Source organism: Perna viridis, chromosome 3 (assembly GCF_037379345.1).
Source record: "Perna viridis isolate PV_CMFRI_1.1 ecotype Kerala chromosome 3, ASM3737934v1, whole genome shotgun sequence".
NCBI lineage: Eukaryota > Metazoa > Mollusca > Bivalvia > Mytilida > Mytilidae > Perna > Perna viridis.
This window is the reverse complement of record NC_142447.1, coordinates 49,051,011-49,078,425: the sequence shown is the minus strand read 5'-3', so window position 1 is coordinate 49,078,425 and position 27,415 is coordinate 49,051,011. Positions and strand designations below refer to the sequence as shown.

Sequence of the window (27,415 nt, the reverse complement as noted above, 5' to 3'; positions counted from 1 at the left end):
ACAGTTACCTGGAAACAATTACCTGGTAACTGTTATTAGTAAATTATTTGGGTCATAGAATTAATGTAAACCTTCCTTCAATATTGAGAGTTTTTGGTGATAAAAAGACCATACTTAACATGATTATACAACAAACTCTTTTATATTCAGGAAAAGATCCCGAACACACATTGAAGTGATGGATATCCATAAACAACAGCAGGAGAATTCTTTGTCAGGGATACATGTACCCAGGGATATATCTGCACCAGACCTATCTGTAATGAAACTTTCTGCTAAAAAGTCACCTAAGTCTAGCCTTACTCCCAGTCCAGTAGAGCCCAGCTCTCCAGCTCATAGCCCACTGAGAAATAGAAGAAATATTATGTCTGACCTGAAAAAGAATATAAACACAGGCCTTAAGAGCATTTCTAAATTAAACATACCAGGAATAAAAATTAGTAGAAGTTTAACAGGAGAGAGATCTACAGAAGATGGTGGGAGTGTATTCTATAAATTAGATAAATCTGGGCTTGAACAAGAGGATAGAACCCATTCCTCAGAGAGTGTAACACTACCGATAAAGTACTCATCAGGGGCAGATAAATCAAAGAAAAAGTCAGGGACAGATAAACCAGACAAAGGCTCAGGGGGAGATAAGCCAGATACAGATTATGGGGTAGATAAACCAAATGCTGCTTCAGGTGGCAATAATTTCAATAACTGTGCTGGAAAGATGAATTCATTATCGCAACAAAATATATCACCTGAGTATCCTAGTGATATTCAAGATGATAGCATAGAACAAATCTCTCAGGACATCACTGATGGAGGAACTTTGTCTCAGTTATCTAATATGTGTGTAGAACAAGAGACTGAACACAGTAAAGCAATGTCACAAGGTATAGAGCAAGATATAACACCAAATCTTCTTTCATTTACAGAGGATAAACAGGGAAGTGCAATACCAGAAGAGGATGAACAACAGAAATCAGGAGACATAGTGATTGGGCAAAATGAAACTCCATTGTCAAAAATACCAAAAATTATATTTCCTGCTACAAGCAATCCTAAAACACAACGAATAGCTGAAGTTTTAGAAAATGAAATGAGAAAAAAGTTCGGTGACAGAAAATGTTTTACTCAAGTCATCTTTTTATAAAAAGATTAAGTATAGATTATTAACAAAAAATTGTATCGTAGTTAAACTTACCTCCCCTTTTATTGGTCTTCCAATTTTCAAATTATTGATGTATTATATGCATGGCTTACTTTGTCATTGAAACATGTTCCTTATATGATTCAATAGAGGTATTTTATCTATGTCGTTGGAGAAATAAAATCATTTAACACTTGGAATAAAAGATATTGTAAGACAGCATTTAATAGGACCATCAATGCATTCAAAATTTGGAAAAGAGGTTGTTTACATTCTAAAATTTTAGAATGAAATATTTAAAAAGTGGTCACAATATTCTATTTGTAAATATAATAAAATTTTAGAAAAGAAAAAAATTGACAGTCTTACTTGGAAAAGAAAAATTAAATTATACATGATGCATAGTTTACAAATTAGCTCCCCTTTTATTGGTACAAAAATGGCATGTATAGTGATGGTTATTTCATAGGAGCTAGTATTTAAAGCATGGTTGTACAATGCTAAGTATATGATTCTTGGAGAAGTTGAGAATCTAATACTGCTAAAGGTGCAAGACAGAGATCTCAGATTCCCACCAGTAAGATTTCCAGTTTTCTAACAAGGCCCTGCCCAATTAGAGATCATCAAAACCTTACCCAGGAGTCTCAGATTTCCTAGTCTTCCATTTTCTGGTGGTGTTTGATTCTTTTTCTCACTTTCAAAATTGATTCTTTTTCTCACTTTTAAAATTGAACTTTGTGATAACTACACCTATTCAGAATTCCCTGCTTAGTTCAATTCTATATTATTTACAAGACATTATAAAATGTTTTATTGCTATGTAATAAACATCATGTTTTATCTCACCCATGGGTGAGATAAGGAAATCTCGCATGGCTGAAAATATTAATATCCTTGTCTCAAGAGTGAGAAACTTGAGTCTTTTGATTTATGATGAACAATGTAGCCCATGGATGTTAACATGCTACTAAGAAGGAATAATATAACAGGAAATATTAGTATGGGATATTGTTCTTTAATGAAATTGATTTTTTGGCATCTATGAACTATTTAAAAAGAGAAATGAACAAAAAAATTATGCTCTCATTGTCACAATTTTATTCCTAATCATATATTATATTCATTTTTAATGCCTTGTATCAAACTATTTTTATTTATACATGCCTTTTTAGTGTTGTCCCTTTTGACATACTTTCTCCATACTCCTAGTAATCATTCCAGACATTGTCTCAATGGATCCTTCTAATGTCAAAATTTAGTAACTTACCTACCAAGCCCACCCTGTCAAGGGATATATTGCCTTTTGCATTAAAAAAAAATGTTTTATTGAAATAAAAGTCCCATTTCTCCACCACGACCTTTGCAAACAATATTCATTTTGACAGACATCTTCACTTTGTAAAAGTTGCAGATTATCTGAAATTGTTGAAGAAGTAACAAAATTTTTATTCACTATCTTAAAAATCCTGTTCAAGAACAAGTTGCAATATTTGACATCTATTGTAGATCTGTTCACAATCATTTCTCTAGCTTGACAATGTGAAATTCCTTAATATTTATTTTCTGGTCTACATTATATTACAGAATGGTATCAACTGATTTATAGGCTGTTTTTTAAGTAGAAGGAAAATATTGTCTGTTGCTATTCATTGTCTTAAAGAAATGTTGTTATCAATAATTGTAGTAAATAATTGCATCAAACCTTTCTTACACCAATTTAAAAAATAAATTATTAATAGGAAGTGTAAGCTTTCCTTGACTGGTAAATATAATATATTTCATATACTTTTCTTTTGGTAGCCCTTTTGTATATATTACAAGAACGCTGGCTGTAGTAAATTGACTTGAGCAACTCTTTCTACTTTAGTTCAATATAAAGAGTATCACATGTATATCTCTAGTTTCATAAGATTTATGATTGAAGAGCACTTACAAGATTTTATTCCACCCAGTAATACACATGTAACTCAAGCAATTGTAACTTAAAATACTTATTCTTACTAGTTTATTGTCTATTTTTTTTTCACTTGTGTTTCAGGAATTGTGAATGGCATTTTTAAAACATAGTCATGTTACAAGTTTTATGGCATTTATAATTTTAGATTTTGGAATGTTTTACATCAAAGGTTTGTGGTTTTATTTTGCTTGTTTTTTTTCTTGTGTTTTTAGTGAATAGTCAAATAATTTGCCTGATTGGGAATAGCTTTTATATTTCTGTTGTTTTTGTTTTCTTTCAATATTGATTATTTACATCATATGGAGCAATCAAATTATTGTTTTTGAAAAACCACATCATAATTCTTTCATAAATTATTTTGACTAATTGGTAAAGAAGGCTTTACACACCTAACCATGAACTAGAATAATGTTTTCTATAAAATGTTTTTTTTCCAAAATACCTTTCTAAGCACTTTACTTATGAAAGTATATTTTTTTCTTTTGACCTACTGAAAATACAGGTGCAATATGCCATATGTATATGCAAGACATTGTTTTTATTTATATTCTATCTACAAAGTTTTAGCATGTGTTTGTTTTATTTCTTTGTTTTACATTCCTTGTTAGTTTGTATGAAGATTTTAGGTTGTACTACACCCAATAAAACATTTTCGTCCACCAAGTGTTGTCAAGTTTTTCTTACATTGATTTAACAACATAGGTAGATGCTTATAGCTTATGGCGTTTATTGTGGGAAGGACAAGAATCAAGATTAAATTTTCTTTTGGGCCAAAAATCAGCATTTTTCTGATGTCTAGACAATAATTTGAGTATTGGTGAATGGATCTCTGATATTGTACCAAAAGGTGCTACACTATAAGAAGTCTAGGTTTTTTACCTATTTTGGAACTAGGGACCAAAAGGTGCCACTTGGTTTTTTTCCTAATTCTTACAATCATGTTATTGCAATCCTTATTCAGAGCTGTATGAAGCTTGATTGGTGTGTCCATGCATGCCTCAATTCTTCAGGGTTTGACCTCTGCAGTCATATCAAGCTGCTTTCTACAAAGCATATTACTTATTATAAATTTGATCAGATGCCATATAAAATTCATGAATTATAATGATACAGTACAAATATTTATTTTAATTTGATGGAAAACATTGTGTCAAATATTTACTACTATGTTGTCATCAATCTCATATTAATGGAGTTGTCTGACCTTGTTGTCTTACTGGCCTACTAAAAATATGAGTTGCATGTATTAAATAATTTTACATATTTCCTGGTTTAGGATTTTGGATAAATGATTACATTGTTTTCAATCTCAGGTGACAATGGGAATACAAAAATGTACATATTTCTTATGATTTAATGCTTTATCTAAGCAATAATAAGCATGCAACAATTATTGCCAGAATTCCTGTGCTAATTTTCAATTTGTCTTTGCAAGATCTGTCCTACCGCTATTTTGAAAACAGCAGCTTATGCATAAGTGGATGATTATGTCAGGTAATTGCTAGAATAGAACACAATGCCAGTCGTCATCAGCTACTGAATGTGTCTTAAGGTTATTTCATACCAGGTAGTTCAAAATATAGGACATCTTTGGAGAAAACATCAAATGTGTTGGGGTAAAACTAAAATTATATATATATATATATATATATATATATATATATATATATATATATATATATATATATATATATATATATATAAAAATTCAATTGAATTTCTAATATTAAAAAAATATTTTTTAATATTAGAAATTGATTTTCTAATATTAGAAAATGGATTTGTCGTATTAAGTTACGATTTTTAATATTAGAAAATCATTTTGTAATATTAAAAAAAATGAGACTGATTTTCTAATATTACAAATTCATTCATTTTCCAATATAACATTAACAAATTCATTTTATAATATTACTAAATCGGGAATTTGTAATATTAGAAATTTATTTTCTAATATTACAAAATATTGACTTTTGTCCACTTTGACTTGCCATATCTCTGAATGTGACGAGTGGTTTAGGGCGCTGGACTTAGTGCAGGCGGTGTTGCCATAGATGTCACAGCGGGACGAGTTCGAGTCCCGCGGAGGGAACGACCAAAAACATGCATCGCAAATTTGACTGTTCTATTATCGTTCGGAATTTTTCAGACCTTTCTATATGTATATGACGACTCTATTCGCTACACTGCTCCATCGTATCAAATTGATACAGGGAAGATAACGAAAACTTATGGAAGGGTCTGAAAAATTCCCAACGATGTTAGGACTGTCGAATTTGCGAAGCAAATTTTTGGTCGTTCCCTCCGCGGGATTCGAACTCGTACCGCTGAGACATTTATGGCAACACCGCCTGCACGAAGTCCAGCGACTTCGTCGACTACACAAATCTGAAATGAATGGCAATACACCATTCAAAAGCTCTTAACGTTCCAAATGTGAACATCAATTGTCAGGATAATCATTAGTGTTTAGTCAAAATTTCAAACTGAATACAAAAAAAAATATTAGACATAATTAAACAAAAAACAATGATAAAAATGTATTTCTTAGTGGTAAACATTGCACAACATGTTATAATCTCCTTACAACTGTAATGTATTCATAAAGCACAATAAAAAGCGGTTAAAAATCAATAATCAAAACCCCCCTTCCTACGTCAAAAGGCCCCCATGTTCCACCTATTGGCCCCCCATCTAAGTCCACTTCCGGTCAAACCAAGGTCCACTCCCGGGTCCCCTCCCTCTTTCGGTCCCTTCCGGTCCACGGCCACCAGATGTAACGTCATGCACATGCGCATTGGGTGAAGTTCCCTGCACCACCCGAAAAATCGATTAAAAATTCAATTGAAATTCTAACAGTAAAAAACTGCAAATGGATTTGTCGTATTCAGTTACGATTTTTAATATTAGAAAATCATTTTGTAATATTAAAAAATGTGACTGATTTTCTAATATTACAAATTCATTTTCTAATATTACACGCTATTGATTTTTGTCCACTTTGCCTTGCCATAAAAATGTGACTGATTTTGCAACATTGCAAAGGGATTTTTTAATATTACAAATTCATTTTCTAATACTACAAATTCAATTTGTAATATTACAAAATGTATGATTATTACTAAATCAGGAAATTATAATATTGCAAAATGAATTTTTAATATTACAAAACTAATTTCTTATATTAAAAATAATTTTTAATACGTTTATGGTTGTATTATCAACTTAGTTCTATATACTTATGGCAAGAAAAAGCATCAATATCCGGTTTGTACCTGCATTTTCAGCAGCTGAAAAACAGCATAATGGCAGTGTCATTTGCGTATACTTGTGTATGTGCGATTGAGCGCCAAATATTTGCTAGTTTCCATAATTAAATACAAATCGAATCATAGTTTTTCCAAGATAGGGTCTGCTGTATGACTCCCGGATGTTTACGAAAATTATGTCATCAATATTACCCATAATTCTCGGGTCATAAAAATTGCGAAACGAAAACGAACCAAAACGAAACGAAAATAATCGATAAAAGAAAGAATTGAACGAAACAATTCGATAAAATGAATCAAATCGTAATAAAAACATAATCAAACTATACTCAATGAAACAGAATGCAGCGAAACTAAATACAATAAAAGAAATCTTTTAAGACGTTTCGCAAATTTTAAGAACCATAATGTTAACCAGTGCCGGACAATTCAACCCAAATACATTTCGGACCAAGAAAACCAATAATTCTTTATGAATGGCGGACATTTCGGCCAATAGACATATCAGACCATGACAATCAGTATAATGCTTAAGGGCAAATATATATCATTACAAAATTTACCATACTTGAAGGTATAACATATCAAATAAGAGCTGACAATTTTTTTTTATTAATGTTTCTTCGGGAGCGTTAAAAGGTTTCACCTTCATCATATTATTAAAAAAATTATTTTGTAATATTAAAAATTCATTTTCTAATATTACAAAATATTGATTTTTGTCTACTTTGGCTTGCCATACTTTTTTCCCTTTGTTCTTGAACAATTAGGGTCATCACCCCTTATATCAATCCTTGACTGAATCTTTACAATTTACAATTTATGAGCCGGCTTTTACAAGAGGAGTGGGGGTATCACAGTACACTGATCTTAAGTAGAAATAGGTGTGTGAACAGGGTTTTGACAGAATGGCTCAAAATCAATTAGACTGTAAATAAAATGATTATCTGGGCATAGTCTGATGCAACTGCAGAAGTTGAACCCAGAATGGAAGGGACAAGTATGGACACGCCATTCAAGCTTGATACAGCTCTGAAGTTAGATTGAGATTATACGACCTACATAAGCTAAGATTATGACCAGAATCAAAGTTGCCACTTTTCGGCCCCAAATTTCTAAATTCACAACCGCCAAAATCAATCCCAGCTTTGCTTTGATGATATAGCACCTTGTACAATCCCAATGATTCTTATACCTTTGTTCAAGTCTGGACATCAGACAAATGTTTGCTTCTAGAGTTCAGGTCATTTTTATCCTCCTAAGTCAGGGTTTTGAGTCCACCCTCGCTCCCTCAAACCCCAGACATCACTCACCCATATTTAGCAGGTATCGTCCTGCGCCATCTATACTCGGCGTCACATAAATAACATACTGTTAAAATTTGAATAAAAATATTTTCTACGACTTTATTGAGACCTACCGTCGTTTAAATTGTCTTAAATGACTTGCTCATTCGTTTAGCCAAACGGCTTCTCCCTGAACAAGTCGCTTTTAGCTTAAATCATGCGTAAAAAATCCTTACGGGAAAATCCCATACTAATATCCGCCATGTTGGTTCCTACGGGACGATTTGTTTACAAACGAAGTTCGTAAGTTCCCGTCGAACTCCGGTGACAATCGTCTGCTTGATTAACTTCTCGGTATTGTACGTTGTTCGCGTAAAATAAATCCGAGATATCCGAAATAACGCCGAAATGCATTCTGGGTTCTTCGGTTTTGGGACAAACCATTTAAACGTAAACAACATCTCCTAGCAACCCGATCACTGTAAACATGGCCGACTTTTTACAATGTAAATATTGGCTCCTAGAATTAAAATCTGACCGGAATTTAACGATTCAATGTTTAGGGAGAAGCCGTTTGGCTAAACGAATGAGCAAGTCATTTAAGACAATTTAATCGAGGTAGGTCTCAATAAAGTCGTAGAAAATATTTTTATTCAAATTTTAACAGTATGTTATTTACGTGACGCCGAGTATAGATGGCGCAGGACGATACCTGCTAAATATGGGTGAGTGATGTCTGGGGTTTGAGGAAGCGAGGGTGGACTCAAAACCCTGACTTAGGAGGATAAAAAGGACCTGAACTCTAGAAGCAAACATTTGTCTGATGTCCAGACTTGAACAAAGGTATAAGAATCATTGGGATTGTACAAGGTGCTATATCATCAAAGCAAAGCTGGGATTGATTTTGGCGGTTGTGAATTTAGAAATTTGGGGCCGAAAAGTGGCAACTTTGATTCTGGTCATAATCTTAGCTTATGTAGGTCATATAATCTCAATCTAACTTCAGAGCTGTATCAAGCTTGAATGGCGTGTCCATACTTGTCCCTTCCATTCTGGGTTCAACTTCTGCAGTTGCATCAGACTATGCCCAGATAATCATTTTATTTACAGTCTAATTGATTTTGAGCCATTCTGTCTAAACCCTGTTCACACACCTATTTCTACTTAAGATCAGTGTACTGTGATACCCCCACTCCTCTTGTAAAAGCCGGCTCATAAATTGTAAATTGTAAAGATTCAGTCAAGGATTGATATAAGGGGTGATGACCCTAATTGTTCAAGAATATAGGGAAAAAAGTATGGCAAGCCAAAGTAGACAAAAATCAATATTTTGTAATATTAGAAAATGAATTTTTAATATTACAAAATAATTTTTTTTAATAATATGATGAAGGTGAAACCTTTTAACGCTCCCGAAGAAACATTAATAAAAACAAATTTTTTGTCAGCTCTTATTTGATATGTTATACCTTCAAGTATGGTAAATTTTGTAATGATATATATTTGCCCTAAAGCATTAAACTAATTGTACTAAAAAATGTTTTTACCGTTACCATAGCAACAACCACTCCCTAGCAACCATCAATTTAAGGCCCAATAATCACAAAAATATCACAATTTGAATGTATTTTTTATATCTAAAGGTGGAAATTTACCAAACTAAATAATTATATTAATGAAGTGTGTCTTATGGAAAGCAATTTACAATAAAGTACAAAGCCATCTGATTGGTTAAGATCTGATTACCATAGCAACCAAAATTCTTAATTTTTGACAATATGAAATATACAAAAATAGGCCATGTTCAGACCCGTTTTGCTAACAAGAGCAAGAAGATATTATCCAAATGTATGCATGGATGTGTAGTAGATGCTCTCCACTGAAACATATCAAAAATAAAAATATGTAGCATATCTTTGTTTTTTTGCTCATTCGGACCTCAAATCACCCCATAAAGACTTGTCTTGACGCTTTTCATACAAACTTTGTCCAGACCATAACTTTTTTTGTCTTTTGACCTAGACTTCTAATATTTGGTATGTTGGTATATTCTCTCGGGGCAAAGTGTCACGTACCAAAGTGAGTGACCTTTGACCTTGACCTTTAATCTCAAGGTCAAATAACATACAAATTTTGGCAAAATATGATACACAATTTTGTCTGTGCCATTACTTTTGGTCTTTTTACTTAGATATCTGACCTGTTTAACATTTAACTAAATCACATCAAGTTAGAGTATAATGTTCTAGATTGGATGACTTTTGATTTTTGCCTTTGACTCCAAGGTCAAATGACATACAAAATTGTGGCCAAATATACAAAATTTTGTCCGGGCTATAATTTTCTACTGTCTTTTTACTTAGAAATCTGATATTTGGTATGGGGTTATGTTTTATCAAGGCTAGGCGCCTCGTACTAGATTTGTTGACATTTGAACTTGACCTTTGACCTCATGGTCAAATAACATATCAACTTTTGACTTGATGAGTGTTAGTGGGGACAGATGTCATATGACTGATAGTAAATTGTTTTTATCAATTTCTGTATTTTGAGAGAATTCAATCAGACCCAAGAATAATATTTCTTGTTTTTGTTGATCAATTCTTGTCATTATATCCCATTTCCATTTTTTAACTCCTGTTTTACTGAAATGCACATCTTCTTATCAAAATGTCCCAGGATTACATTCTTTTGATTTCCGCTCGAATCTTGGTTCCCATTATTGCTCTTGCAAACATGAAGATGTAGGTTCTTGTTTACAAAATATTTCAAAATGTTTTATAATTTTGTTGTTTAAACATAATGTCACAATATTGTGAATTACTCAACATGGAATTTTGCGCCAGAAATTTAGATAAGAACAATTGGAAAATCAACATTAAATTTTATAATATATTATAGACACATTATAAATGGATAACTAGAGGCTTAAGAGAGCCTGATTTACCATGTGCTTATTAGAAAAAATGACAATGAGGCAGGATAAGTTAAAATTAACTGAATAGTAAAATGCAGGAAATGCTTTTAATAACATTTTATGACCTGAACCAGAATTTTGCTGAAGGTATCATTTTTTGAATTATTTTTTAAAAAACTCTTCTGACCCATATGTTCCAGTTTTAGTATAGGCAGCCATATACATTTTAAATGGATTAAAAAACACAAGTCATTTTGAGCACAATACACTAAAGAATTAATATGCTTTATTTCCATTAACTGATCATAAATGGTTTTAGAGAAAAAGATTTTCAAAATTGTACATGTACATGCGGAAAAATTAAGAATTGTTTCAGGAACCATAACTCTTACATTAGTAGACGAATCGTTTCGAAAATGTCGGTATTGGTCAATCTTATGATGCTGAACTATATAACCCTCCAAAAAAACCTTTGAGTTGATTGCAAAAAATTGGCTTCTGACCCCTATGTTCTATTTGTAATAACAGGGGTTATGTTTTTGTCATGGATCAAGAATCCCAACATTTACTTTGTGTGGAATACCATACAGAACAATTTTTAGGAGAATATTTTCAAAGTTGTACATACGAGGAATGCCAAAAAAAACTTTTATAGGTGTCATAACTCCTACATCAGTTGTAAATATTGTTTACAGAATTTCGGCATAGGTTTTCTCTTTATCCTGGACAATATTATCCCCTGCCAGAATCACGCTAAATGCAACGTTGTTTTTTTTTTAGCTATTTAAAAAAGCCTTTAGACACCTATGTTCTATTTCTAGTAGCGGCGGCTATTTTTTTTTTTTCACGGATCATAAATCCCAACAGTCATTTTGTGCACAATTATCTAGAGGAGGAGAATTTCGAAAATTTGTAGATGAGGAGGGACGCTGAGTGATGGCATAAGCTTACTTGGCCTTTGGCAAGGAGAGCTAAAAATAACATATGATTGTTTACTGGCATGTTACCCTACATCTATTTACTTTATTTGTTTATTACTGTCTAGAAACTATGTGAGAAGCAAACATGGGTAACCTAAAATTATACATTTCATCTTGTCGTGGCATTTAAGAATAAATTGCATAATTGTAAAATGCGAACTACTTTAATTTATAGGCAACAAGTTTACATGATCTTTCTACTTAATATGATGAAGGTGAAACCTTTTGATGCTCCCGAAGAAACATCGATAAAAACAATTTTTTTTTGTCAGCTCTTATTTGATATGTTATACCTTCAAGTATGGTAAATTTTGTAATGATATATATTTGCCCTAAAGCATTATACTGATTGTCATGATCTGATATGTCTATTGGCCGAAATGTCCGCCATTCATAAAGAATTATTGGTTTTCTTGGTCCGAAATGTATTTGGGTCGAATTGTCCGGCATCGGTTAACATTATGGTTCTTAAAATTTGCGAAACGTCTTAAAAGATTTCTTTTATTGTATTTAGTTTCGCTGTATTATGTTTCATTTAGTATAGTTTAATTATGTTTTTATTACGATTTGATTCATTTTATAGAATTGTTTCGTTTCAATTCTTTCTTTTATCGATTATTTTCGTTTCGTAATTTTTATGACCCGAGAATTATGGGTAATATTGATGACATAATTTTCGTAAACATCCGGGAGCCATATAGCAGACCTTATCTTGGAAAAACTATGACTCGATTTGTATTTAATTATCGAAACTAGCAAATATTTTTCCAGACTGGTTTGGCGCTCAATCGTACATACACAAGTATACTGAAAATGCAGATACAATCCGGATATTGATGCTTTTTCTTGCCATAAGTATATAGAACCAAGTTGATAATACAACCATAAACGTATGTTGCCCATACACGATATCATTAGTCAACTTTCATACAGTCAATGAAATGTAAAAATATAGGTTGCAGACTTCGTTTGGATGCTGATTCAATATTCTAATGTATCCGTATATGACTTCAGTTATATAATCCTGCCTTTTATATTTAATGATGTATGATAACAAAAGTACTAAATCGTGATGTTTTTACAAAAAAGTTAAGCTGTTTGTCTTCTTTGGCATCTTCCTCGGGTACTACTAAACAAAGAGTGGTAAAGAGCACAAAAGTCTGGTAAAGACTGGTACCGAAATATTGGTTTATTTTATTGAATAAAAGTTACTTTGTATCTAAATAGTGATATTCTATTATTTTTAGCTAAAATAAATGTTTTTGGTGCATTTCTGTAGACATTTATTTACATACGGTCACGACTTCAACATTTTCGTTTCTCCAACATGGCGGCCGTAAAGTCTGGAGGTGCACAATTCATGACAATTTCAGTGTGTAATATTGTTTTTATGCGAGTTGTAGTTTAATCATGTTATTTTGTCATTTCCATATGTTTTTAAAACTTTTTCAGTCTTTAATATTGTATTTTATCACTCATTTATAACTCCCAGATGTCACGACAGATTCGTTGTAAACAAAGGGTAGACTTAAGTATAAAATGGATTCGGAGTTGAAAAAAAAACGTAAAGAATGTTCAAATAGATATATTAATTAGTGGTGTTTTAAGCCCGATCAGCATAGAAAGGCTATATCCAGGCAATGTTCATATTAGACAACCATTACATACAGTAATTATGTAAATAATGGAAGAGCCCCCACGCCACGTCAAGGCTATGAAACGTGTGGGTGTGCCCCCAAAATTCTTTAGCCAAAGTTTCGGTGATCAACCATACCCCCTCCCTTCATTTCCTTTAATGTCGGATAATTTTGGTTTCATATAGAATATTTATTCTGGAATATGAATACTCAATCAACCAATCATTGATAATTCATTTTTTCTGTTATTTACCTAAAAAATTATCTAAAATTATTTTATATCATTTCTATTTAAAAAAAAACGTATGTCGGGTCTTTTACTCTCCTGTCTCCTGTTATATGCAGAAAAAAAAGTAATATTCAAAGTATTGCCGTATGTAAAGTGTTTTATCCTCCTGTCTTGCAGGCGAATAAATGTCCGTTACGTAAGTCAAAATTTCCTTCTTTCAATTTTATTTTAACGAATCATTTATTTAAATTTATTTCATTTCAATCTATGTTACTTCATTTCATTTCATTTCATTTTATTATTAAGTTCATTTAATTCTGTTTAAAAATTTAGTTCACGACAACGACGCTATGTTGAATGACTCATTACAGTTGTTATACCAGAGTCGGGGTAGCCAGGGGTGCTTTGAACGGGGCTTGAAGGCAAACTCCTTCAAGTTGGGCAGTAACCTGTTATACAGGTAAGGGATGTCATACGAGTCTATCAGTTCGTCGCGTATTTCGTCAAAAGTAATGAAGTCGTCGGAGGTAAGTATACCGTCAGGGCCAAACAACTTGGCAATAATCTTAGTAACCTCAGGTTGAGGTAAAGATTTACCAAGATTATGTACCGCGTTGTCCTGAAGATGCTTCGCACAAAGGACACGCGAAGCATTGGGAAAGGACAACTTAATAGCCTTCATACAGGCAAGTTCCTCATCTGACCCAAATATCACGTGGGACTGGTCAGTATCAAGAAACTTTCCCTGAAGGTGGGAGGTGAACTTATGATAGGGGTCAAATTGACCATCCCAATGTAATAACATGGGACCTATCATAACTGGATGCCGAGACGTCTGTGTGCTCACCAAATTAAGATTTGGGAAGCACAAAGTGGTGAGGAGACGTTTTTGACGGATAGCTGCAGACAAACGCTGTATTGCGTTGTCAAACTTGTAACAATGACCACTATACAGACAGCGGTAGCAAATATAAGACAGTGGTGTCTTCTTCAGGAATAAAAATTCCTGGTGTGAGAGATTCTCACAAGAATAATGTAACCACTGGTTACATGTGTCACAAGCGATAGCCATGCTATTGGAACAGTCAGACTGACAGACACCACACTAATGGAAATCCATGGTAAAAAAAATAAAATATGATAAAAATGAATATCAAATTACCGAGAAACAAGAAGAAAAATAAACAATAAATTATCAGGCCAAACGGAAAATGCCAAAACAAAAAACTGCAAAAATAAAAAGTTAGCACTAAATTATTCTAAGGTGACAAAAAAATCACAAATAGATTATTTTCTTCAAATTTAATTTACTTAAGAAGTACTAGATTTAATGAGAATTTCAGAAGTGAACACTAATAGCTAAAAAACAATCTGTACTATATCAAAGTAGCACTAAATTGAATACAAAATATCAAGACTATTTCCACATACACAAACAAAAACAAGAAAGAAAAAAATCAAATAAAAACTAAAATAAAGAAATAAATAGGAAAGTTCTAAGAATTAATTAACTATTTAAAAAAAATAACTTAAATTATAATAAAGTAAATAAAAACAAAGTTAAGCAAAGTTAAAAAAAATTTAGATTTGCAAAAATAATTTAGCAAAAAAAAAAACAGTGTGAAAAAAGTAGAGTATTTATTAGAATGTTTGTTTTCTTAGGAAAGTTGAGTTGAGGAACTCATACTCATACTCAATGTCAATTGTCATAACAGTCCTTTAATCAAATGCTAATTATTATCAATTAATGGATTTAATTAAATCAGTGGCTAATTCAATTAAGATAATCTAATTAAAGATAATCCAATTTACCTTAAATGACATGTTTATTGGTAATTACTTACTAGGTAGTTAACATTCCAAAGTGACAAGTATTTACTTACATAAACAAATGGGCTAGTTTTTTTTAATATGTACATGTTGTATAAAAGTTTGATGTCTACTACTGTGTTTATCAGAAATGTAATTTCACTCTAAACTCATATTACAATTAATTCGAAGAAAAATGTCTTTAGCTATTATTGGCCATAGTTTTATCAGGAGAGTTCAGGAACACCCTTTACTTACCTTTGACAACACAAATTTACATGTAGCAGGAGTCGGTGGAGCCACAATTGAAAAAAACTTTTATCTAATGACCAGTTTACACAAGTAACGCTTTACAGACCCACTAGAGTGTTCATTCTAACTGGGGGAAATTATATCAATACAACAACATCAGCAAATACCGTTTTTAATCGCATTTGTAATTTTGTAGAGACATTAATTCAACAGTACGGGGTTGGAGAAGTTATAATTGGTAGTTTATTCCCACGTTTTAAACCAAGGGGTACGACAACAGATACTTATGAGGAAAAAAGAAGTTCTATCAACAGATTACTACAAGACAAATTTAGAAACAGTAACAGAGTTATGTTTTGGGAAGTAAGAGGACTAAGGAGAGTGCATTTCTTCAAGACGATGTCCATTTAACCGAAGAAGCAGAAAAGACATATGTCAGACAAATTAAATTAGCCATGTTTTGTAAACTTTTTAAACATTAAGTATTATTTCGCTTGTTTTAGCATGTTTGATATTCGTTTTCTGATAAATAAAGTATAGAAATTCCATTTATCTTTTCATCAAGATGTTACGAAATGATTGAATATTACATATACTATAACACATATTACCAGTGGCAACATTTATTAGTACATACAAGGTAAACAACTATATTATTTACCACAATAAATAGATGGAATATTTTGACATTCGAATCTCTTTACTGATTAATTACGTTTCCTCACCGTCACGGTAACATTATTAGTTTATTCATCTAGTCGCCATTTTGAACAGTCTACGAGTGGAAATACATACTCCAAAAATCATGTTTAAATTTAAAAAGACACGTTAATTTAATAAAATAACTTTGAATCATAACAAGTTATATACCATACATCATTGTTTTTGTTTATTTAAATGCAAATAAATAGCTATTTAACTCCTTCACATCACCAGACTTTGCGAATTGATCGCGCGACAATGTCTAGATGCCGATCTATGAATAAATATCCAGAATAGTAGTTGATATATTATTTTCAATGGTCACATAGAAAATAAACACTATATAGATACTAAGAAACATTTATTTACTCAAATAATTCAAAACTACGATACCAGTCTTTACCAGACTTTTGTGCTCTGTACCACTCTTTGTTTAGTAGGACCGTATTCCTTTATATATTTTTCCTATATTCAACTATGCTGGAACACAGACATAAATATGTAGGTAGATTTATAAGAGAAATACATTTAGAAGGACCTAGATAAAAAAGGAATTAGAGTGTTAAATCAGGTATAGAAAAGATTGCAACAAAAAATGAAATTAAAAAAAAAAGATTTTTGAAAATGATTTTTATAGGCATTAGAAAAGATTGCAACAAAATAAAATTTAAAAAAGATTTCTGTAAAAGTCAACAATGACAACAGACAACTACAACGAACACAAATCAATAGTTCACACTGACCTTCGTCCCAGATGAGCTTAAATATACGATGAGAAAACCAACCTCTTCTAACTAAATTCTGTTACTCAGAATGTTAGTTTAAAACGCCAGACTTGAATTTAAGTTTTAATTAATCTAAATTAAATATCATCTATTGGTACAAAATGTAAACTTGACCTGTAACCTATCATAGTGAACTTATCTTGTCATTATCTTGCAAGTGTTTAGGAAAAAAGTCCTTCAAACGATTATTTCTGTACATTTTGCTAGGTTAAAGGCCCGTAATTTCGGTAAAATCATCGAAGTGAAACCAAACACAAACTACCGCGGTTAATTTATAATAAGAATCATGTCAATATCTGCAAATGTTCAGAAAAAAATGTCGGGAAAACGGTTATTTCTGTGAATTTTGATAAGTACAAAGCCCGTAATTTCGGTAAAAATTATCGAAAAGTAAACTTGACCTTTAACTTATCATGGTGAACTTATTAACCAAAAAAATATTTCAATATCTGCAAGTGTTTAAAAAAAAAGTCCGGAAAGCTTAAGATGGACTGATGGATTAACGGTCAGACGGACGGGTCAAACACATTATACCCTGCGCAACTGCATTGCGTGGGGTATAATTATGTAAGCTCAGAGTTCTTCTCCTTTGAAATTAAGAGAATACATATTCCATAACAGATGTAAAAGATTAGTACTGCTACTGGAGCTACGCACAATCAGGTGATAAAGGGCAAGTGATTCTTTACATTTACGACATACTGTGAGTTGAAATATTGCATGAAATTAGTCATTAACTTAAGCCAAAATTGTGTGTCATTTGACCATAAGGTCAAAGGTCATGTTCAAAAGTCACACACCTTGGTACATGACACTCAACCCTGGCGTGAAATACCCACATACCAAATGTCAGATATCTTAGTAAAAAGGCAAAAAAGTTATGACACAGGCAAAACTTTGGGTGGTATTTTGCCAAATTGTGTATCTTATTTGACCATGAGGTTGACAGGTTAAATTCAGGTAAAATATCATCTATTCTGGTACGCAACACTCCACCTTGAGAGGATATACCAACATACTAAATATTAGAAGTCTAGGTCAAAAGACAAAAAGGTCAAGGTCAGAAGTTATCCTATCTTGAATATTACACTCTACCTTAATATGATTTACTTATATACCAAAAAATCAGACATCTTGGTAAAAAGACAAAAAGCAGTATGGCCAAGACAAAGTTTTTTATGCTATTTTGCCAAAACTTTTATGTTATCTGTCCTCAGGGCCAAAGGTCAAGGTCAAAGGTCACTTACCTAAAACATTACTTCCTGCCTTGGTGTGATATGTTTACATGCCAAAGATCAGATATCTAAGTAAAAAGCCTAAAAAAATAATGGCACAGACAAAATTATGTATCCTATTTTGCCAAAATTTGTATGTTATTTGACCTCGAGGTTAAAGGTCAAAGTCAAAAGTCCCACTCTGGTATGCGACAATCTACCCTAAGAGGATATACCAACATACCAAATATTAGAAGTCTAGGTCAAAAGACAAAAAAAGTTATGGTCTGGACAAAGTTTGTATTACAAAACGTTAAGAGGAAGAAAAGTCCTCACAGGGGTGATTTTGGGTCCAGATGAGCAAAAAACAAAGATATGCTACATATTTTTATATTTGATATGTTTCAGTGGAGAGCACCTACTAAACATCCATGCATACATTTGGATAATATCTTCTTGCTCTTGTTAGCAAAACGGGTCTGAAAATAGCCTATTTTCGTACATTTCAAATTGTCAAAAATTAATAATTTTGGTTGCTATGGTAACCAGATCTAAACCAAATAGATTGCTTTGTACTTTATTGTAAATCGTTTTTCCTAAGACATACTTCATTAATATAATTATGTAGTTTGACAAATTTCCACCATTAGATATAAAAAAATACATTCAAATTGTGATGTTTTTGTGTTTTTTAGGCCCAAAATTTGGTTCATCACCCACTGCATGATTCTTAGGTGGACTGCTACTTAAAATAAATACGAATTATAACATGTTCACAAGAAGAGACACGGTCATGCCACCAGAATAGTTTTATGAATATATCGCCTTTTGCCCAATTTTCTGTTCTCTCCGGTCGTAATTCTTTTTGTCTTCAGCTTATTTCTTCACAGTCAAGTTTTGTATTGCCGTTTTAAATATTCTATTTCTTCTAAATGTCACGGGAAGGTCAATTTAGCTTTCCGTATTTTTGTCACGGGAAGGACCATTTAGCTTCCGTATTTTTGGTTTTATTCAATTAAAACTATTGATTTTGATAAAATATGATATTCATTTTATCCAAGTCATTCCATTCATTAATCATTCATTACATCATCAGTTCATATTAACTGACGGACCTAATTTAAAAGTCAAACGCACCTTAATTTGAATGCACTCTTGCATGAAAAACATCATCTGTTTACTAACTGCCTGTCACACCTGTAGTCATTACATTGTATGGGCATACGTGGAACAGAGTGGATTGTTTTGCAACAGTTCCCTGTATTTTCAGGTTGGTCAATTTTAAATATAATAAATGTTCGAAATTATTTAATAGTTCAATACGAGAAATGTTAAGCTCGCTATTGTAATTTTATATTACGAAGTTGATTAATTGTATTTTCAGAATAAAAAAATATACAGGACGACATTTTTCTTAATGCCACAAACTCACAACGTTGTGTATTACGATGATACTTTGTACATAAAGTGGGTTTTTGTTTCACGACGACAGAATAAGAAATGTTCCGTTTTCTTGAAGCGCTTTCTGTTATTTAATGTCATTGAATTACTCATTCTAGTTATTGAACTTTCATTTCGAATTCAGAACACCAACATTGCATCGACATTCCGATCTATAAACTGTAAACATTCGAGTGCACCAGTCCGTTAATTTAATATGTTTCATGGAAGAATGTGCAGTGTCCGTTAACTTTATTCATGAACATTCCTAAATTTCCAGCTATTTTTCTTTATTATATTGACAATAAAAAAAAACTTTAAATTGAAATATTATAAATTGTATATAATGTTGTTTTTCGCTAAATTTCAATTTACCCATATGTTAATTCATGTTTTGTAGTGCATGGTGTATTATGAAGACTACAGTTTGCATGTTTGCACCATTATTAATATGACTTGCATGTACTTGACTACTTCGGGGACGGTAAGTGCATCATATATATCATTCATTTTCATTCATTATCATTTTTGCTAAGATTTTACTAAGTGCCACTCAGACACTAAAATGGCGACAGATTCTGACAATTCTGTTACAATACAGAAGTTAGATTTTTTTGGGTTTAGATACCACAGATGTACAGAGAATGATCAGTTGTTTGAATGATCATACAGAGTATAGGGTTGTTACTGAGGCGGAGTTCGATAAATTTCAGTGTAGTACCCCGGCACCCAAGGTTAAGTCCGAGCACGCACCCCCTAGACCACACCCTCCTACTCCTATAAAGAAATACTCCCTGATTCCTATTGACCAGAATGGGAATAATTCCCATGGCAACTGGCAAAGGCCTAGGATTCCAACTTTTTCTGGTGATCAAAAAGGGGAGGCAACTTTTGAGGTATGGAGGTATGAGGTTAGGTGTATACTTAGTGAAGGGAATTTTGATGAAACTATTATAGTTCAGTCATGCGAAATTCATTAAAAGGGCAAGCCCGTACCCTTTTGTTGACTTTGCCAGAGAATGTAAAGTCCTGAGCAAATCATAGATAAGTTAGAAGGTATATACGGTAATGTATATTCGAGCGAAGCATTGCTCCAGAAATTTTACACTGAGAAACAGCAGCCTAATCTGACAGTGGCTGACTACGATATGAATTAAGAGTCTCTTTTACAGTCTGCTATTGAGCGAGGCCATGCAAATCCTGAATCTAAGGATGACATGCTAAGATCTAAATTCTGGTCTGGTTTACGTGACCCTTTATTGAGAAATGCCACCCGACATAAGTATGACTCTGTTTCTAGTTTTGATATGTTAAGGCGAGAGGTCCGAGCAATCGAACTTGAACCAACAAATTCGAGTCCGAATGACACAGCGGCTACATGTAATAGTGTACAACAGAGTTCCGTTTCTGTTGAACTCCAGAAAATAACCAAAGTGTTAAAAAAAACTAGACCCATACGGCAAAAGAATGGATTCAATGGAGTCGGAACTTAAAAGTCTGAAAACTGATAAATCCTCGAACCTATCGATACGCGGCTATTATCGAGGTAATGGAAAGAGCCGAGGCTGGAATCGTAACCGAGGTCGAGGAAATAACCTGGGCTGCGGTGGAGACTCAAATGACGGACATCTAAACGGGTAGGAGTCTCTAACGTAGGGCAGGTTAGGGACTCGGGCGAAAGAAATGATGGCCCATTTGATGATAATTTGTTATCTAGACTAGTTGGTACAGCGAACGAGTCCGACGTCACAATAAATGGTAAACTATGTAAAGCTCTTTTGGATTGTGGATCTATGATTTCGACGATTTCTGAAACGATGATAATCAGTTAAAATTGTCATCAAAAGTTAAAGAAATCGGTGAACTCATATCCGTAAGTGTAGCTTCTTGTGACAAATTACCTTATTCAGGTTATGTAGAGGTTAACTTGACAGTACCATTCATGAACAACGAGACCGTTCCAGTTCTTATGTTGGTAGTTTAAAATACTGAATATAACCAGAATGTCCCAGTTATTATTGGTACAAATGTACTGAACATGTTAAGATCATATACCGAGGAATATGAAAACATTCCGCCGGAATGGAATGTGGCGTTCCGTTCACTTACACATACAAACTCGATTCTAGTCCATTCAACGAACAAAAAGCCTATTACGCTTATGCCAACGTCAAGCAAAACTCTGTCAGGTGTGGTTCGTAACGGCAACAGTTCTGCCATTACAGTTGTTACAGAGGGTGTCGATAGTCAGTTTTCTGATAGTGTTATGGTTTGTCCTCGGGTTGTTGAGTTGAATAAAGAGGGTAAATGTCGAATTCCGGTACGAGTTTGTAACATGACAGCAAAGGTCATTAAGGTTAAGCCCAAATCAATTCTTTGTAGTGCAAGTGAAGTTAAAGTATTAACGCCGATCCTTTCAACGCAGATAACGAGGCCGAGTCAGAACGCAGCGCTGATATATCTAAACGAGACGCTCGAGAGTATTTAGATGCTATAGGTTTTAACGTAGACGCGGATCTAGCAGACGATGTCAAAACGCAATTTTACGATCTTATAGGCAAGTGGAAGTCAATATTTTCTACGGGACCAACCGATTTATGTTTCACTACGTTGTTGGAACACGAGATTAAGTTGAGTGACGAAACTCCCTTCAAAGAGCCATATAGACGAATTCCTCCGGCTATGTTAAACGAAGTCCGTGAACACTTGAAGGAGATGCTAGAAGCAGGTGCGATTCGTGAATCGAATAGCCCATTTTGGAGCAATATCGTGCTTGTTCGTAAGAAGGATAATTCACTTCGTTTCTGCATCGATTACCGGAAGTTGAATTCTCAAACGGTTCAAGACGCGTATCCGACACCACGAGTTGACGAAACGATCGATTGCTTAGCTGGGTCTAAGTATTTCTCTAAAATTGACCTCCGATCGGCGTACTGGCAATGCGGAATTAAGGAGTCCGATAAATTCAAGACCGCTTTTTTGGTGAGTCCGCTCGGGTTCTATGAATGCAATCGACTCCCATTTGGTCTAACGAACGCCGTTGCTTGCTTCCAGAGACTTACGGAAAAGTGCATGGGCGAGATGCATTTACGAGAATGTTTGGTATTTCTCGACGATATAATTATATATTCGAAAACTTCTGACGAACATTTAAAACGCCTCGATTCCGTATTCAGTCGGTTAAGGGAGAATGGTCTTCAGTTGAAAGGAAGCAAGTGCGAATTTTTCAAGACTGAAATTAAGTACTTGGGATTTGTGGTCTCTGAGGGCGGTATTTTACCCGATGACGAGAAGATTAGGGTTGTTAGAGATTGGCCAGAGATTAAAAAATGTAAAAGATCTAAGGAAGTTCTTAGGGTTTACTTCATATTATCGCAAGTTTGTTAAGGACTACGGTAAAATAGCAAAACGTCTAAATGATCTCCTTGTAGGACACCCTACGAACAAATCAGTTGGTAAGAAAACAAAGCCGAAGGCTAAAACTCCTTGGCGTTGGACATATATTGAGCAACAGGCTAGAGATACCCTTATTGAGAAATTTACCTCTCCTCCTATTCTAGCTTATGCAGATTATAGCCTTCCGTTTGAAGTTCATACAGATGCGAGTTTAGATTCGTTGGGGGCTATTTTATATCGGCGGCAAAACGGCATAGACCGAGTTAAAGCTTACGCGAGTCGTGGTTTACGCGGTGCGGAAAAACTTTATCCAGCACATAAGAGAGTTTTTGGCTTTAAAATGGGCTGTAGTGGACAAGTTCCATGATTGTTTGTTTGGCAGTCGTTTTGAAGTTAAAACTGATAATAATCCTCTTATGTGTTGGGTAAATTAAAATTAGACGCGACTACACAGAGGTGGGTTGCTTCATTGGCCGACTATGACTTCACTATTACTTACAGAAGCGGTAAAACTAACGTCGACGCCGATATTCTGCCACGAATATCTCATTCAGTTGATTGTCATGTTGTTAAGGCCGTGTGTACATCTGCTGTAGTTTCTGATAATCCGAGTGTTGAATCTATATTTTTGGCTAAGGATGCTGAGAGTTTGGATACGTTTCACCTATAGGTCATACTATAAGTGATGTTATCTGGTCTGATGAGCAACATGCGGATCTGAACATTTCACAGGTTATTGATATATTTTTGTCTGGTCGAAAACCGTCAAAAAGGGTTTTAGCGAGGAAATCGAAAGAGGTTCGTAGAATTTTGAATGAGTGGAATAAATTGTCACTATAAGATGGTGTATTGTACAGGTTTTGCGATATGAATGGCGAAAAAATACAACAGTTGGTTTTACCTGAAGTGTACCGTGATGTAGCCATTACTGGACTGCATGATGATGTCGGTCACCAGGGACGCGACCGTACGTTGTATTTGGTCAAATCTAGATTTTATTGGCCAGGCTTAGATAAGGATGTTGAGAGATGGGTGGCTACTTGTTCGAAATGCATTATGAGGAAGTCGAAGGTTCAGAGGTCTGCTTGTCTAGTTAATATACAATCTAGTCAACCACTTGAATTGGTTTTAGACTTCTTAGGGCTAGAGAGATCAAAGGGAGGTTACGTGAATATACTAGTAATTACTGACCATTTTACGCGTTTCGCGCACGCAATTCCAAGCAAAAATCTGTCCGCGCATACGACAGCGAGGGTATTATGGGAGTATTTTATTCAACATTATTCTTTTCCAGCTCGATTGCATAGTGATCAAGGGCGGAACTTTGAATCCAAAGTTATTAAGGAGCTCTGTAACCTAGCTGGAATTAAGAAATCTCGCACGACCCAATGTAATCCTCAGGGTAACGGACAGTGCGAGAGATTTAACCAAACGCTTCTTGATACACTAAATGATGACCAAAAATCAGATTGAAAGAGCTTTGTTTCACCTCTTGTACATACCTATAACGCGACGCGCCATGAGAGTACGGGATATAGTCCACATTTCCTACTTTTTGGTTGGCATCCGCGACTTGCTATTGATGAGTTTTTCGGTACTCAGACTGATTCTTTGAGCGATAAATCTCGCGATTCGTATGTTCAGAGATTAGAACGACGTCTCCGGTTTGCTTACAAACCAGCCGAGAAGGAAGCAGAAAAGGCGGGTAAAGGACACAAGGCTAGATACGACTTGAGAGTTCGTAGCTCTGTACTTAAACCCGGCGATAGAGTTCTACTTAAGAACGTGGGTTTGAGAGGAAAGCACAAACTCGCAAACAAATCGAATTGTATCCCATATGTTGTGAAATCTCACCCCGATGTCAATATACCTGTATATGTCGTGAAACGTGAGTATGGACAGGGCGGTGTGAACACTGTCCACCGGAACTTATTGCTTCCGATCGTTTCGTTACCACACTCTGAGAAGTTTCATCCGCTGATACGTGTAAGTCCACACTAGAGAGAACTCCGTCAGAAGATTGTGCTGATGTTACATGTACGTCCGATCCTATTACTCATTCTAAGGAGGAGCTGGAAGATTCTAGATCTGATATTTCAGAGGACGATGAGTGTTTCGTACCATATAGGAACACTGTACGAGTTACTGTTGCGAGGGAATTGAATCCTTCCGCGCCCGAATTTACGCCGTCTCAAGTAACGGACACTGTTACGAGCTATGATCCCCGCGTTACGGTTGAATCTCACGATTCGCCACTTTACAATGTATCACCTAATTCAGTCGATAGACAACCGTCCCTTGCTCTCTCTCTAATTCTAGTTTTCATGGTGAGGATGTTCATGATAATACGGATCAATCTGTAGTTGAGGATGTTAGTCATTCAGTTTCTAACAGTTCTGAACAGTTAGTCCACAGAAGTAGAAGGAATGTTAATCCTCCGGATAGATTTGGAGATTTTATTTATTATTGATATTAAGTTAAGTCGAATTGGCTGTTGCGCGGCCATTGCCACAAGTAGATCAGTTTGACACCAGTCGTTTATTCCAGTTTTACTTCCTTGTTTAGTTTTATTTCGTTTTTATCTTCAGATCATGAATTCTTATGTCTATTGTTCCAGTAGGGGAAGATGTTTAGAAGGTTTAAGTTGTTCTGGAGTTGTTGTGAGGCCCGATGGGAAGATTTTGAAATTATTGGTCATGGCTTAAAGAGACTTACGTTCGATTGAAGGGACTAGAATCGTGTATTTTGTATGTGGTATACCAGATATTTGTTCGTTACGTTCAAAGGAATATCCTTTATATCAGGAATCTATTTTATCTATGAATATTAATGTTAATTCTATTATTGATACGTATAAGAACTCGATGGAAACCGTATTTAAACAGTTGCGACGTATGGGATGTTATGTAGTTTTTGCTACTATAACAACTATGAATTTTGAGAAAAGGAATCATCACCGGTTGTCAGCACGTAGAACCATATTTCTTGAACACGAGTCCCAGTATAACGCCATGCAGGACCGATTAAATTTTATTCTTTTTAACTCTGAATAGATTCATTACCGAGTTTAACTCGCGAAATGAGTTATGTACTCCATTCTTACACAGCTATGTGCATCAGAGATGTTCTGATAAAATTAGATATAAATATTCACATCTTGTAGATGGGATACATCCATCACAGGGTCTTGGCGAGAAATGGGCGTCACAAATGCTGAAGGTCATATTGGACAATGAAAATAGTTCCCAATTAATATGTATAACTCGTGTTGTTATTTTATAATAGTATCGAGGCATTTGCCACATACTATTCATACATATATCATAATTGAATTATTTTTGTTTAATTATTTATTTAATTTGATATTTTTGTATTATATGTACAGAAATTCGGGGACGAATTTTGTCCTTTGGGGGGACTATGTTACCGGAAGGTCCATTTAGCTTTCCGTATTTTTGTCACGGGAAGGTCCATTTACCTTTCCGTATTTTTTGTTTTATTTAATTAAAACTATTGATTTTGATAAAATATAATATACATTTTATCCAAGTCATTTCATTCATTAATCATTCATTACATCATTAGTTCATATTAACTGACAGACCAAATTTGAAAGTCAAACGCACCTTAATTTGAATGCACTCTTGCATGAAAAAACATCACCTGTTTACTAACTGCCTGTCACACCTGTAGTCATTACATTGTATGGGCATACGTGGAACAGAGTGGACTGTTTTGCAACAGTTCCCTGTATTTTCAGGTTAGTCAATTATAAATATAATAAATATTCGGAATTATTTAATAGTTCAATACGAGAAATATTAAGCTCGCTATTGTAAATCTATATTACAAAGTTGATTAATTGTATTTTCAGAATAAAAAAATATACAGGACGACATTTTTCTTAATGCCACAAAATATTCGGCGACATAGCCATTCCGTCGCTGACTTTGACGTAACGTCATCCAACATAACATCAAACTCCGGAGCATTGGTCTGTTCCATGCCTGCACTACTTTTGCCATTCCAGTGGAGGAACGTCAACGGTACGGAACTGGAGCTGCCTTGGAGTTTGACATAACATTTGGAGTTGGAAACGTCCAATAACCAAACAAAATTCTGCGGAAATGGTACACAAATGTGATTAACTTTCGTATTTGATAGGTGACCCCCACATTTTAAAGAGTTTATAACATCAGCAAATGGATACCTTTTCATACCGCAAGTTTGAAAAAAATCTTAACGTGAGAATTATTTCAAATTACTGTGAATATGGTTCAAAAGTTAGTTTTCTTTGGCGGGAAACATTAAGATTCTTTTAAAACTCATTGTATTTTGTTTTTATTGTTTTATGAATGAAATATAATTTCCAATCTACTGGAGTATGGCATGTGTCATTCGTAA

At 34.0% G+C, this 27,415-nt stretch overlaps 1 protein-coding gene and 2 long non-coding RNA genes across 4 annotated transcripts in view; 2 read left to right on the top strand and 1 right to left on the bottom strand.

Annotated features, from left to right (window-relative positions):
* Nucleotides 1-3,758, top strand: part of LOC148622713 (phosphatidylinositide 4-phosphatase SAC2-like) — a 170,699-nt gene extending 166,941 nt beyond the window's left edge. For both annotated transcript variants that reach the window (XM_088572778.1, XM_088572779.1), the window contains one exon: nt 151-3,758. In XM_088572778.1, the coding sequence (XP_088428904.1) occupies nt 151-1,141 (991 nt within the window). In that variant the 3' untranslated portion in view covers nt 1,142-3,758. The remainder of the gene's footprint in view (nt 1-150) is intronic.
* LOC148622712 (uncharacterized) overlaps nt 1-25,712 on the bottom strand; it is a 33,800-nt gene extending 8,088 nt beyond the window's left edge. The window contains exons 1-2 of the long non-coding RNA XR_015920684.1: nt 24,882-25,712; nt 3,975-4,138 (exon numbers count right to left, since the gene is read on the bottom strand). This is a non-coding gene — a long non-coding RNA (uncharacterized LOC148622712). The remainder of the gene's footprint in view (nt 1-3,974; nt 4,139-24,881) is intronic.
* On the top strand, nt 19,419-27,393 carry LOC148622711 (uncharacterized). Its single transcript, XR_015920683.1, has 2 exons — nt 19,419-20,099; nt 26,886-27,393. It is a non-coding gene; the product is annotated as an uncharacterized LOC148622711 (long non-coding RNA).
* The last annotated feature ends 22 nt before the right edge of the window (nt 27,394-27,415 follow it).